The sequence below is a fragment of the Rosa chinensis genome, chromosome 1, assembly GCF_002994745.2.
Source record: "Rosa chinensis cultivar Old Blush chromosome 1, RchiOBHm-V2, whole genome shotgun sequence".
NCBI lineage: Eukaryota > Viridiplantae > Streptophyta > Magnoliopsida > Rosales > Rosaceae > Rosa > Rosa chinensis.
Genome location: NC_037088.1, coordinates 56,821,556 through 56,837,162, shown reverse-complemented (window position 1 = coordinate 56,837,162; position 15,607 = coordinate 56,821,556). Strand labels below are relative to the sequence as shown.

At 37.0% G+C, this 15,607-nt stretch overlaps 2 protein-coding genes, 1 long non-coding RNA gene, 1 other non-coding gene and 1 pseudogene across 4 annotated transcripts; 2 read left to right on the top strand and 3 right to left on the bottom strand.

The window, feature by feature from the left end:
* Positions 1-1,728: 1,728 nt before the first annotated feature.
* Positions 1,729-2,404, top strand: LOC112182592 (annotated as a pseudogene).
* Positions 2,405-2,808: 404 nt separating this feature from the next.
* LOC112182593 lies at positions 2,809-3,630 on the bottom strand. Its single transcript, XR_002929512.2, has 2 exons — positions 3,444-3,630; positions 2,809-3,218 (listed from the first exon to the last, which is right to left on the bottom strand). It is a non-coding gene; the product is annotated as an uncharacterized LOC112182593 (long non-coding RNA).
* A 1,050-nt stretch (positions 3,631-4,680) lies between these two features.
* Positions 4,681-4,752, bottom strand: TRNAC-GCA. Its single transcript has one exon. It is a non-coding gene; the product is annotated as a tRNA-Cys (tRNA).
* A 187-nt stretch (positions 4,753-4,939) lies between these two features.
* On the bottom strand, positions 4,940-9,532 carry LOC112184615 (pentatricopeptide repeat-containing protein At2g39620). The gene is made up of 3 exons (XM_024322875.2): positions 6,376-9,532; positions 6,162-6,277; positions 4,940-6,014 (listed from the first exon to the last, which is right to left on the bottom strand). The coding sequence occupies exon 1, from the start codon at positions 9,180-9,182 to the stop codon at positions 6,534-6,536; it is 2,649 nt and encodes an 882-aa protein (XP_024178643.1). The 5' UTR covers positions 9,183-9,532; the 3' UTR covers positions 4,940-6,014; positions 6,162-6,277; positions 6,376-6,533.
* LOC112184636 lies at positions 9,404-10,049 on the top strand. The gene is made up of 2 exons (XM_024322889.2): positions 9,404-9,496; positions 9,631-10,049. Exons 1-2 carry the CDS (start codon positions 9,419-9,421, stop codon positions 9,718-9,720), a joined length of 168 nt encoding a protein of 55 aa, XP_024178657.1. The 5' UTR covers positions 9,404-9,418; the 3' UTR covers positions 9,721-10,049.
* The last annotated feature ends 5,558 nt before the right edge of the window (positions 10,050-15,607 follow it).

The following is a 15,607-nucleotide window of genomic DNA, read 5'->3' as shown; positions in this document are numbered from 1 at the left end:
GACATGCATGTTCTATGAAAGAAATTGTATCTGCAAATCTGCAATTATGCTGGGTAATTTTAATTTTTTTTCTTTTCTTGAGATCCAGGTTCGTAAAAGTTGAGATCGGGATTTGTAAAAATTGATATTTGAGTTGTATATGGATTTCGACAGTCTATTTCTTTGTAAATCGGTGTTTGCTTGCTTTGTTTTGTTCAGTTGGCTGTAATTCATGTTATTCAGTTGGCTGTAATTCATGGCTAGAGCCAACCTAGACTGCCTTCCAGTTCCAAATGAGAGCATGATCATTTTTTCATTAAAAAAAAAAAGAAGCTTAAGTACCGAACCCGACCCGGGCCCGTACCGAACCTGTTCGGTTTCGGTACCGTCGGTACCACCTTTGGAAAATCAAAATCCCGTCCCGACCCATACCGAAATATATTTTCGGGATCGGGTTCGGTATCACTCAGTAACCGGCTCGTCCCGGCCCGTGCCCAGCCCTACAATATATTGTCCAAGACCCAGCACAGGAAAACAAGACTAACAGCTAAATAGCCTCAACTGATCTGACACTCTTGGCCTAGCAAAGCCATCAATGTCATCAAGCATGGCTTGACAAATAAAGGAAGGAGCTGAAGGACACCTGCATAATCCAAGCTCTTGATCAATACTTCTTTTAGCTAAGCCATCAACTACCATATTTCGCTCCCGTCAAATGTGTTGTATGGAATGAAATTCAAAGGAATTAAGCATAGTTTGACAGTTGGATAACAAGGTTCCCAAAGGATGAAAATCAATATCACAATGCATCATGAGCTGTATAAGAACAGCTGAGTCAGTTTCAACTTCAATATGTGTAATACCCAACTCCCTGGCAATGGATAAACCAGTCATTAAACCCCATGACTCAGACTAGTTGAGGACTTTCTAATCAATGTTTTAGAAAACTCACTTTTTATTACATTTCGACAAATTAATTGTTGGATGTTTATGTATGCACGAGTAAATCACTTGCAAAAATTTCTTTTATATTGTTAATCGTTAAGGTACTGAACTAGATCAAATCAATAGACGAACTAAATTTGTCAAACATGAACCGTTCATGTTCATGACTGATAAATCACGATTATAAATGTCTTAACGATTTTTAATTTGGTAGAAACATTTCATAAATGATCTACACATAAATATTTAAACATCTAATGGTTGATTTGCGGAAATGTAATCGAAAAATGAGTCACAAAAAAAAAAAAAAAAAAAAAAAAAAAAAAAAAACTTAAACTTCAACTAGGTCCTCATTTTAGTGGTTCTCAATGGAAGGGCTCCCATATATAAGTTATAAATATAAGGGAAATTCGTCCAAACAGTGTCTGAACTTTTCCAGACTATTAATTTTCATACCTATATTTCAAAAAACATCAAAATGGTACCTGACGATTTAAGCCCGACCCAACTTCCGTACCTAACAACAGTAAAATCGTTAACTCTGTTAACTTTTGAAGGGTATTTTCGTCATTTTACTATTCATCTGATCTGAAACCATCCTCATCTCCATCCTCTTCTTCTCCTCCACCGAAACCATCACCAAACCAGACTCTCAGATCTATTAATAACTGATTCTTTCTTTCTTTCTTTGTTGGTTTTGTTAAGCATAGACTGACTAAACCCAACAAAACCATAACCACCCGAACAAAACTCCACAACGACCCTTATCCCAGTAGTTGCAGAGCTCTCCAAAGCTCGAAAAAGATGACCCAAGGACTTCTCCAATGGAGTCCTTGCCACCACTCTCTCCCTCCTCCCCATCTCCATCCCCACAACCAAACACACCCACCTCCCTCTCTCCATCTCCGCCACTCTAGAATCCACCACCCAACAACAACAGCAGCAGCAGCTCTCCGCCAGAGAGAGAAGGCAGCTCAGAAACAAGAGGAGAGAGAGCAAAGCCGGCACCAACTGGAAAGAAAAGGTCGAGGAGAAGCTTCTGGAGAATTAGCTCACCCAGAAATTCGCTCACTGGAAAGAAGAGCTCAACATCAACAACCTAGCTCGTGAGGGCCCACAGTGGTGGATCGTTCGAGTTTCTAGAGTCAAGGGCCAGGAGACTGCTCAGTTAATCGCTCGGTTGCTCGCCAGGAACTACCCACATATGGATTTCAAGGAGTTTGCTCAGTCCTAATCGAAGTAGTGGTTTTTGGGTGTGTTGCCGAATTTGTAATGTAAATGTGTTAAGTTTTTTTTTGTGGTTTGGTTTTCAGGTTTATGCTCCAACGATATCGGAGAGGAGGAAATTGAAGAATGGTACCTACTCGGTTAAAGCAAAGCCACTGTTTCCGGGGTGTTTGAGGTGTGTATTGGACAAGGAGATACATGATTTCGTGACGGAGTTGGAGGCTTTATTGGTGCCAAGGTTGGAAATACGTGAGTAAAATTTTCTTGTATGGTAGGTTTGCTGTGTGGTGTCCAATGATAAATATAGCATGAAGCTCTTATGTGAAATGAAGTAAAAATTCAGAACAATATTCAATAGATCTGAGAGTCTATTAAATCAGAAGAGAGAACATAGGGTGAAGTTGCTGAGAGTCTGGTTTGGTGATGGTTTCAGTGGAGGAGAAGAAGAGGATGGAGATGAGGATGGTTTCAGATCAGATGAATAGTAAAATGACGAAAATACCCTTCAAAAGTTAACAGAGTTAACGATTTTACTGTTGTTAGGTACGGAAGTTGGGTCGGGCTTAAATCGTCAGGTACCATTTTGATGTTTTTTGAAATATAGGTATGAAAATTAATAGTCTGGAAAAGTTCAAATACTGTTTGGACGAATTTCCCTAAATATAACATAGGTTAGATTGTCTTGTCTTGCCAAAAAAAGGGAAAAAACAGATAACGAATAAAGAGATCTTTTTGGACTAAAATCAACAGCAAAAATTAAAAGACTAATCATATTAGACTAATTACAAGTATTGCACACCAAATTCGATCAATGACGGGGATCTAATTTTCGCCCGGCATGCAGTACATAGTTTTGTTCACATGCAGTGAGCAATATGAGTACGGCCAGGCTTATCATTTGCTTGTTTTTCCTTTATTAATTTGAGTTATTGAACTGCAAATTAATTGCATGCATGTATGTCAACGTCCATGCCGGCCTTGACCCGCTCTAGGTGTAGGAGGTACTGGTACGCCTATTCTCTTCACCCTAATAACCTCCATGTCCACATGCAGCTTCGCCTTCTCTTCTGCAATGATAATAATGAAAATTAAGACCGATAACAAGAGGAGGTTAAGAAGGAAATTAATGCTAGCTGCCCTGTTCTGAAATTATCCTCAAAATTAAAATCTGATAAGCCGTTTAACTTTGAAAATTGTTCAGTCCAATGATTCAGTTTTCTTTTCTCTTTTTTGTTAAGAAAATATTTGAAAGAGAAAAAAATAAAAACAATAGCAAAGAGCGATAGACTAACTGCTGGTTTTTGGAATATCGAAAACTTCAGCATGGACTATGTTGGACGAGAACAATAACAATAAGATGAAGGGAATCATGAAAACAACGCAGGCCTTCTGAACCATTTTGCCAAATACAGGTCTCCCTGCTAGCTCCTATATATATATTCTCTAACTGTACCTACGTATTTTCACAAGTGCATGTAATTACAGGTAAAGAGGGAATAAAAATAGCCAGCCTCAATGTTTCGGGGCCTTTATATACTAGTTGGTTTTCTCTTGTATTGACAAAGTCATATTGTTGATGGCTAAATTCAACAAGTCAAGGTCTTTAAAAAAGGTACATGCAGAAAATTTGTAATGAAATTCGTCATCTCAAAAGTTCAATTATGATTTGGTCCGACACTTTTTAATCGGTGCGTGAGACAAATGTGGCAGATAAATCTGTTTAGAGCGAGAACATAAAATTGTTAATTAATACGTCAACTGCCGCATTATGTGATCAACTCATGCATGCCTTCATTCTTCTAAAAGAAACAAATATATCCCCCAGCTATAATATAATCCATTATTTTCATTTTTGTTCTCATCCTTATTGACCGAGTACGTATAAATGGATGCATGTTTGACTATTAAGTTTAAAGATGAAATGAAGTGAAAAAACCTGTTTTTTAGCTTGTGTAATGTGGAGAATTCAAGAGAATACAGCAGACTTTAATTTGATTAGTCTTGAGGAAATTAAAACTTGGAATGCAACTTTTCCATAAGAGGTGGCGCTGTGGCAGGTATGATTAGGTCCAACACTCTAACCTAGAGAAGAGATTGTGAGTACGAAGAATTTCTATGAATTTGTTTTGATCGATGTACGTCTTGCTAAATTGAATCAAAACATGAACTACGAACTGATCGAGCTACCATAATCGAGTCGATTGAACTGGAATTATATCCAGTCGATTACAACACCGTATTTTAATCTTTCATATACATATAATTACCAGCACTAAAATACTACTGGTATTTGATAGCTAAATTAATGACCACAAATTTTTCTTAAGTCATGCAAGAATGTCAATTGTAGTGTAGAGAATTAGTTGGATTTTGTATCAATATGACGAGTTAAGTCAAATGAACAGATTTTTGAGACCTATACTTCTTTGTTTGTTATTTCTATGGAAAGGGGAAGAAAAAATCAAATGCATTATTTGTTATTTCTTTGGAAAGGGGAATAAAAATCAAATGCATAAATTTTTAAAAAATAGGGCCCAACCGGGTTCGAACCGGTGACCTCTTGATCTGCAGTCAAATGCTCTACCACTGAGCTATGGACCCATAAGTGACAACAATATCAATACTAATAAATATATCAGAGTAACAAATTATATCAAAGTATTTTTTTACTTCTATAAATTAATTAATATTTTCATGTTTGAGTAGACCTTCGAACATTAATATATTTAATATATTAATTAAATAATTATTTAAAAAAATTAGAGCCTTGAAATGACACCAATAACTAAGACAACATTATGTGAGTGCATTCGGATTTTCAATAAATTGTGAAGTCATGTTTTTAGTGCCTATCCAACTTCTTTTCTCTTGCTGACCCCTAATTCTTAACAAGGGCCAAGTCACCAAATGCCACTCTGTCAATCATCAATATCTTTGTGATGCCATTCAGTTGGACTAAAACCACTTCTCCGCCTGAATGAAATTGGGAATTTCAGCAACATTGCAAAGCTTCAGTCCTCCTTTCAACTACGCCCGAGTACTCATTCCACAGACATTGTATGATAATCTGCATTGTGCAGCTCTCTTAGGTCCTGGCGATCTTTGTAAAATTTTCCAGAGCAAATTCACATGCTCTTAGCTCTCAGCTCCTAGTCGGGGTTAGTTGTAGTAACCTGCCTGAAATGTATGAAGCCTGCTTTGGACCCTCACCCAACTACATCCTGGCCTTTTTTTCGATCATGGCTATTCATCACAGCAGAATGCGCGTGTATACCTGATAAAGATGAGTAATTAGTAGCATTTGAAGGATAAAGCTTTAACAAGATGACTCAACGCTACTACTCCCAACTTCACATTGCAATGCACTGTATTCCCCTGATAACGCTCCCCTATACTCCGGCATCAAGATTCATCGCCGCTGAATTAATTATAGCTAAAGCTTCATTGAATAAACAAGCAGGGTTGACAAGATCTATCTACCAAACAAGCATAATGTTCCAACTGATCTGCTGGTTCAAGATGACCTGAAAAGCTTAAATGGGAGCATACTACAGCAAGTAAATAGCAAAACTTTTAGCTCCTAGCTCTTGTCACGTGGGGTTCCAAAAATGAGTGCCCGACTCCTGAATCCTGATTGATCATTTACGAGATTTTCAGCCTCTGTATGACAAACGACACACTGGTATATCTTTATGCACAATCTGATGAAAGTATGGTAGAAAAAGCTAGGCATATTCACAAAATGAATCTTCAAGATCGGGAAAACATTCCATCAATCCATCCTTGGTCACCCAAACAAAATCCTCACACTTCCCAATTTTTAACTTCTTCATCGCATTCACTTGAGACTTAAGAAGGAATTGCTGAAAGAAAGGAAAAAAAAAAGATTAAACTGTCACCATTATTCAATATTTAATAATAGAAATCATAGGCAACATCAGTATGCATATAAGTATATCAGCACTATGCACAAACCATTTTAAGACACAGAAATGATTCCAAAAGCCTACCTTAAAAGATGGAGAGTGAGAATAGGTAAAATTCTCTGATAACTCCATCGCAAAGGGCCCATAAGAGTATTTCCAAAAAATATATGTGTAGGACAGACTTATGTAGATCCTGCAGACTGAAAATAATGGGATATATCTTAGCAAAGCCAAATGTGATTTATGTGGAGGGAGAAGAGGAAAAAGAGAATATATAGCATCATATAACAGCCATTACCTTCCACAATGTCCCCTCAGACTCGTAAGCTATTTCTGGAAAATGCCAGACTCCAGTAGGAGATCCATATGTGTTACCATAGGTAAGAAGATAAATTCTTCTGTCAACTGCTCTCTGTAATGACCTATAGAATACGCCGATTAACTTGCATTCATCTCTCAGCTCTCTGTTCCAAGTTGGCGGTAGTTGTAGTCACCCGCCTGTAGCGTATGAACCCTGTTTTGGACCTCTACCCAACTACATCCTGGCATTTTCTTCGACCCAGAGCTCTTCATCTTTGATCTTGTCTTGCAAGCATCACCCCATCTAGCAGAATGTGCATGTATATCTGATAAAGCTATGTAATTGGTTGCATTTGTAGGCTCAAGGTTAACAAGATGACTCAACGCAACTTCTCCCAACTTTGCATTTGAATGCATCCTGCATGCCCCTAATAATGCTCCCCAGACTCCGGCATCAGGCTCCATGGGCATCGTATTAATCAAATCTAAAGCTTCATCAAAGAAACCAGCACGGCCTAGAAGATCTACCATACAAGCATAATGTTCCAACTCTGGTTCAAGATGGTGCTTTTCACACATGACCTGAAAAACTTCCTTTCCTTCTTTTATCAAACCCGCATGTCTGCAGGCAGACAAGAGACTGATGAATGACACAGAATCAAGTTGGATACAGCTCTTTTGCATCAGCGATAAAAGTGCAATAGCATGATCCCCTTGTCCGTGCATTGCATACGCCGCAAGCAATGTGTTCCACGAAACTTTGTCCTTGAGTTCCATCTCTTCAAAGCATTTTTCTGAATGATCGAGCTGTCCGCATTTAGCATACATGTCAATAAGACAATTTCCCACAAGTGTATTAGATAGAAACCCATTCTGGATAATGCAGGCATGAAAAGCCATGCCCTCTCGTAATGCTGCTAGATATGCCACTGCAGGAAGGATGCTAACAAATGTGACTAAATTAGGCTGACAGTTCTCTAATTTCATCTGGTGAAACACAGATATAGCTTCCCTGGCATATCCACCCTGCATGTATCCTGCAATCATTACATTCCAGGATACCACATCTTTCATTAATTTTGTTCTATTAAATAGAAATTCAGCTGACGAAATGTCACCACATTTGCAATACATGCCAATAAGAGCATTTTTCAAAGGTGCATCATGTTCAAACCCATTCTTTATAATTTGTCCATGAATACAAGTACCATGATTTAGATCATTTAATAAGCTGCAAGCCGAGACCATACCCACCATCGTTCCTGCATCAGGTTTTATTCCAGACAACCATAACTCATCCAACATATCAATAGCATGGTAGACATCACCTATTTGGGTATATGCATTTATAAGTGCATTCCACGTCACAACATCTTTAGATGGCATTCTGTTGAATATAATCAAGGCAGGAGTAAAGAATCCACATTTAGCATACATGGAGACTAGGGCTGTCCCAGTAGAAATATCAGAATCAATATCAGCCTTAACAGCATAGCAATGTATGCTCTTACCAAATTTCAGATATGAAAGCTCCCCACATGCTGCAAGGACGCTGACCAATGTTATGCCACATGGTTTGAGATTTTCATTCTGCCTATCTCGAAAGAGAGACAATGCCACTTCAGGAAAACCAGACTGGACACAAGCAGATATAAGTGCAGACCAAGCAACTAAATCTCTTTCCCCAAGTCTCTCAAACAATTGCATTGCTTTCTCTATTTCTCCACATTTTGCATACATGGTCATTATAGAAGTAGCAACCGAAACATCAGAATCGACTTCTACTTCTAAAGCACAAAGATGGATCTCCCTCCCTTTCTCCAAATCTCTCATCTCAGTAGCAGCCAAAAGTGCACTCATGATGCAAACCTTATTCATTCTACACCCCTCCCCTTTCAAGCAATCAAACAACACCAAAACCTCAACAAAACATCTATTACTCGCGTACCCCGCCATCATTGTCCCCCACAAAACACCACCATCATCACCACCACCCTGCACCATCTCGAAAACCCTGCGAGCAACATCCACATCTCCACACTTGCAATACATATCAACCAACCCATTTGAAACCTCTGAACCCAACTCCCTCCTAACCACATACCCATGAATACACCTACAAGAATCAATATCCCCCAATCTAGACACTGCTGGAACCAAGTTAAACAAGCTCACTAAATTCACCCCCATCCCCCAACATTGCATCCTCCTAAAAAACTCCACTGCTTCCTTAGGATCCTCGCTTTTCGCCAACCCGGCAATCAAAGCATTACATGCCACAACATCTTTCTCAGGCATTCTATCAAACACCTCTCCTGCACATTTCACCTCCCCCATTTTACAATACACATCAATCAGACTGGTCCCAATAAACACATCATACTCTAACCCTTTACGCTCTACTTCACGGTGCACCAATACACCCTCTTCAAAATCCAATGCAGCAGTGCAAGCCTTCAGGGCAAAGTTGAAGGTATACTTGTCTGGCTCTAGACCTAGCTTTAACAAAGAATGGTACATTTCTTGAGCTTGTTTGAATTCTTTTGCTCTGGTATGAGCTCTGATCATGTAGTTCCATAATCTAACACTTGGGTTTTGCGCAGAATTGAAAACTGAGCGCGAAAAATTACATCTTTGGAAGGAAGAGTAGGAATTTATGAGATGGGTCAGTGTGGAAGGGTGTTGTTGGAGACCTGAGACTATCAATTGGGCATGGATTTGAAGCAGGGACTTCAAATCTTTGCATGAAGAGAATAGGCCAAGATAGTGTTGATAATTCTTGGTAGCTGCATGGAATTGTTTCATGATTATGGTGCCAAATTTTATTAAAATGGCTCTGCTTTTGTGGTGGTTTTAACTTTTGAGGTTTAAAGTTCAAGTCTTTTGGGTTTTGAGCCCACAAATAATGAATTCTATTGGAGGCCCATGTCTGATTCTGATCCAATAGGCCCAAAAAGCTTCACCCTTTTCAAGGTTTCTGTCTCTGGAATTGGAACTGATTCTGATTGAATTTGGGATTAGGGTTTAAGGGTTTTTGGGAAATGGAGGCCAGGAAGCTTTTAAAAGACAAGAAATTCTGGATTGCATCATTCCTGATTGGATGGGCTGCTGCTCTTCAGGTATACCTCTTGTTATACACCTCTCTTTCTCTTGCAACTCACACACATGCATTGAGATTTTTGGGTTGTAATTTAATTCTGGTACTTATCAATTGGGTGGTGGAAGTAAAGTTGGGAGCTTTTGTGAGTTTCAGGGGCACATGATGTGGCTGCAGAGACAAGACTCCTTCAAGGAGAAGTTTGGGGATCTCAGTGAAGCCAATACCAATGATGCTGATAATTAGCTTCTAAGCTTTGAGCCATTACCATCAGAATTGTATGTAAACAATTCCCAAGTTCTGTTCTTTTCAATCTGTGTGATTTGTTTCTGAGTTGCATTGTGTAATTGGGAGGGAGTAGTCTGATTTTAGTTGTGAAGTTTTAGTTTGTGGAGGTATCCACTGTGATGTAGAAATAAAAGTTGTGGGTGTATAAACTATAAAGGGAAACAAAGCTGCATATTGACAGGAAAATTGTGCCTGCTGCAACTTTTGCAAAACTGATGATGGATTCTGTTACTATAGTGATAGTATTTGTGTACTTTAGTGTTACTGCTTGGCACTATTTTGAATTTTATTGAAGCAATTCATGTAACTGTCTACTTCTACCTCTGCCTGATTGTGCAAATGTAGAATTCTTAGCAATGGTATAGAAAAAGTCGGATGGGAAAATAATGGTACTTTGAATCAGAATATAAGACTTCCTTGCATACTGCGTGCGCTTAATGCCTTGGTGTCTGAATCATGTGGTAACTCTCATGAAATTTGTCGGTTTGAACTTTGAGTTGTGTGCAGAATGGGGGTGTATGAAATTTGACTCATGTTGGTGTCTTGCTCTCATTCTTTCATGTTGATCTCCAATTTCCTATCACTATGTTCAGAGCTCTGCATATCATTTCTGTAATCTTTGCTCATAGAAGTTAAGATTGTGTAACTAACTAACTATGTTAGACCATTTGGTGCTATATGATTTCGTCTTGTGCTGAGTCATGAAGAACTGTTGGGATATAAACCTAATTGAGTAACCAAAATAAACCAATCCATGTGTTTAACTTGTTTCACATTTGCATTTGTCATTGTCATCCAGTACTCCTTTCAAAGACAGGATTTATGTTTGTTTGTACCCCTTATGTGGTCTAGATAGAAGAGTGTATGGGTAGAATTCTCCTGTTGATAAGTTGCTGGCATTTGGTTTCCTTTCTTCTCCCCAAAAGTCTTTGATCTGTTATGCATAGTTGCAGTTCTAGACTAGCCCCTGTATACTTGGTGCTCCAGTACCAGAAAGATCTGTTGGTACATCTTCCATGGTATCCAGTCTATAAGAAGGATGGAGGACCATCTCTCCCCACTCTCCAACTCTGCAAGTTCGTAATGAAATTCAAAGATACAAAGTCTAGGGATGACAATCATATTTTGCTCTCTTGCGCATGTCTATGTTATTTCAAATTTGTTTCACTTAAAATCATTTCTGAAGAAGCATCTAAACCCTTTTTTAACCAATAATGGAGTAGCTCCTCTTAGACAGCCACGGCTCAAGGTTACCCTCGGTTTTTTTTTAACCAATAATGGAGTAGCTAGTGGGTAATGAGTAACTTGAAAAAAAAAGAAAAAAAGAAAAAAAAAGGTCATTTTGCATCACCTCTCATCTCTGGAAATGAAAGTTCCTTGAATTCATATGCTAATACCGCTATAGCAATCCACATGATCAAACCAAAAGTTTAAATATATAAGGGGTTATAGAACGAATCACATACCTTCGAACTGTAACCGCTGCAATCAGATTATTGTATATAAATTGACCTTTTGTCGACCCTAATCAAAACTAAAACAAAAGATAAAAAAAGAATCATGGAAACTACTCTTATATGGCCTCGCATGATACACTTCGCTCATCTCCTCTTAAAACTTAGAACCTCAATTGATATTGTGGGTAAAAAAATATCACTTTACTAATAGCTAGTTAATTAACCAATCGCTTTATAATCCCGAAACGAATATCAATTTGTTAATATATCGCACAATATACCAATCATATTGTTCTCGTAAAATTTCTCTTCGAGAATCCAAATCTAAATTGCCAAATATCAGCAAAACCATAACAATTTAACTTTAATTCAATAGTTGATGTATGAGAAATGTTTCTTTAATCCTTTAATCTTTTATCTTTCAACACATGAATTTTTAATCTTTTATCTTTCAACACATGAATTTCAAGGAATTGAAGTTGTAATAGGAGTGTGGTGCATCTAGAAGCCCACACCATGTCGTTGGTCTAATCTTGAAGCACATTATTCTTATTTCTTGTCTCATCTTGAAACCGACTCCCTTTCTCTACCGTCAGCGCTCGCATAATCATAAAGTCATAAACTAACCAGATCGGAGGCGGCGGCGCTTTGCTTGCACTATAAACAAACAAGAAAAATATGCTCAAGGTTCACATACAACTGAGATAGCATATTCAATTCAATTTGGAGACTGCTTACCAGATTCAAATTCTCAAATCCCAACTGGGTTAGTTAGTTACTACTGTTCTAATAATGATGAGGAAGTCAACTTGGAAAGTTGGAGCAGCTAACTATAGCTTGACCAGGCAGCAAAAACCAGTTGAAGAAATTGAGATATATAAAAGGTCCTGATTCATAATCTTGTTAGGTAAAGTCAGACCTAGACCAAAATACAGTTGCACCAATTGTTCAGCTACCAGAAACAGCATTATTCACACTGGAAATGAATGAGTCTGGCTATTTTGAAGTACTAGTTGTTCCAGCTGCATTAGGGTTCTGGTGTGAATTCTCAAGTAATAAGTTAGATCAGTCGGCAAGTAATGTCCAGTTGATATTAATATTAAAGCATACATGTAGTCTTAGATATACTTTTCTTTTAGTTGACAACTAGAATATGCATGTATGGTATGTATATATTATCCAAACCCATGTTAGAGTACTACTACTTGCTCGATCATATACATGTTTCTGGGAAATTATAGCAGATCGAAGAATATAAAAACACAAAGTCATGTGTCGAGCACATAGCAAACTCATTATTGTTACACAGGGGGTCGATCGACCAAAAGGGCTCTTAGATAGTTAGATTATAGTCTCTTGGTCTTTATTTTATGGTTTATATTATCCATCGTTGTAAGTTGTAACATATGTCCTTTCTTTCTGTTTGAGAGAAGAAGAAAGAACGTGTTTTCACATTCAAATCAAATTCCACAAAATTTTGTCCAAAATTTTTATTTTTTCATCATAAACTATGGACTATAACACACGTTTTTAGGGTCAAAATCAAATGTTTGTATTTTTGACACAATTTTTTTTTAAACATTCAAATCATGATTTTTAAGCACTTTTGGAACTGACAGAACTAAAAAATCTTGACTAAATTTTTCTTGATGATTTTCTGAAGTTGGAAAATAAGAAAATTCATAAAAAAAAGAAGAAGTATGTATAACAATTCAAGCTGTGTAGATGTTAAACGGCACCTAACTAAATAGTATTGTGACCTTGTTTATGCCACTGGCCAGAAATTAACCTAGCTACTAATTATTTCCCAATTCTTATTGTTAAAAATTAGTAACCAATTAATTATACTTATCGGTTTAGGGGTTTCTTAACATGGACAAGCAATCAGAGATCAACAATGAGATCATTTTAGTGCCTGCAGATGGTAATATTGATGACAGAAAGTAGTTAATAAATCAAGTCAATTAACTATAGTAATTAGTTGTTTCATAGGTGAATAGCTGCTCTTATCTTTACACAAGGACCTGTTTCCGTTGGCCGCTGCTCACTGATTATGCAGTGCTTCGTCCCATTAATTTTGGATTATATATGGAGTGAGCTACAAGCTAGCTAGATTGTGTGGGGGTTGTTATTGAATCGTACTTTTCAATATATGGTACACACAAATTGACATATAGTTGGACTTTGGTCCAAAACTCTAACTGGGCATCCTCTAATTAATAAATCAGCATTTACACTCATTGCCACGTATATATAGCATCCTTTTTGATTTTGTTCTCCTAAAACAACAACTTTGAATCTTTGATGTTGAATCGAAGCACAAAAATTTGAGTAAAATTACATCACACGCGCGTTGATATAGTCTCTCGTGTTTTACAGTTTATTCCTTAAATTTCCAGTTTGTAAACTGTTTTGATCGAGGTCTGCAATTGTGATCCATATGTTACAAAGTCTTTACCATTCTGGGTCATCTTCATTAATTTAACAGTAAAAGAATTTCATTTTAATTGTTGGATTTATCATCCCTCTAGCCTCTGCTTCTCGCTTCAACATCATCTATTTCACCTTGGTGCCAAAATTGTGATGAGAAAGTAAGAAACCATACTCGAATACATGAACGCACTAAATTAAAATTGCAATTTAACTGCAACTATAGATCGGGCCGACAAAAACCAGAATTATTCTTAAGATCAATATCTCAGTAAGTTCTATTAGTTTTCAAAGTGCTGGATGGACCTCAGGTCCCAAGCCCCAACTTGTGTTGGTCCAACTCTTGAGTATGACGAAACTGGAAAATTGGTGCCAGTCTAAGTCTAGCATTTCGGTATCACGTACTAGTCAATACTATCCTAGTCAAGTTTCCACACTAGCTAGAAGTTGAGACGCTGTCAATTAAGAGGAGCGAGTATGATAAATATATGAATATGCATGACTTTCCGGGAATTTTCGACACTATTATTAATGCTCAAAAATCTCTCTCGAACCTCTCCTTTCAAATTATTGGAATTATATTAATGAACATGCAGACTTTGAACTTCACTCGATTAGTGTTGGGATGATGTTTAAGCTTAGATAGCTAATTGAGACATTAAGTATGCTAAATTCAAATAGAAATTTCGAATGGAAAACGATGTGGGGACAAAGAGTAAAATCGGTTGTATTGAAATTAATTAAGATATAGTTGGGAGGTTACAAATTCAAATCAATTACTTGTAGTCTTAGCTGACTTCGTATGAGTTAAATTTCATAATCATACATGATACATATGTCACCGGTTACCCTATTTTTTTAGAAAATTTAAATTATCTATATGCCCACATGACACATAAATATACACACATATATTTGATCCTAGACCAGATCAAGTTCACACCAATTACCAATATATAAATGAATTAGAGTTGTCGAATCCTAGTATTTGGAGTCTTTCTTGAACCCTGAGTTATTGCAACAAATCTCTTATACAGAATGTTCATACTCTAATAAAGCCAAATTAATTAAACTCAACAAATTAAATAAATAAATAAAAAGACCGATGAATTATATATTTAACGTGCTCTATACGTGAATTAGTTTATTTGTGACAGACGGCGAACTAGTTCTTTGCTTTATGGGACAAGACGTAGGGCAACTATAAATAATGATCGACAACAATGATGGAGAAGATGATCGATAATGAGGTTAGTAGTGATGGCTGCATGATGATGACATTAAGAAGGCGAAGTCAAATGTATTTACTTATCATTCATATCAATATAATTATATCTCTGATAATCTTATTATTATTTTTATTTTTTTGGCAAAGGGACAATCTTATTAGTCAAGTCATCAAGACATCAAATAAGCTCAGGTAATTAACAACCTTTAGGACTGTCTTACCTATGTTGATAATTTATGGATCAAGGCAATTAGGCAAACGAGTCAGCAAACTTAATAAGAGCGGCACTCTCTTGTCCAATTCTTGGTAAATTAACACGGTGTCTAACTTATTTGGAAGTTTCCGTTTGATCGTACATATAATACTAGCATTAGTACTATGGAACTTGAATTTTTCCGTGTGATCGTACTATTGAGCTATTAGTTAGGTTGACGAATCTAACCATGCATGTTTAGAATTTAGATATTGAGACACTTATATAGCTTACCTATTTTTGAGTATATAGCTTACCTATTTTTGAGTATATGAGCAAAAAAAGACATGTTGTGCATGTGTAAAAATTTTATTATTTATTATTAGTGGTGTTCACCTGGTTAATTGCTGGCCAGAAAATTTATGTTTAACAACTTTTAGATTTACATCAAATGGTGGAAACAAAACACCTCAATTTAATAATAATTCTCTCTGCCATTAAATTTACATATACAGGTGGTTGAACATTATTTTATGA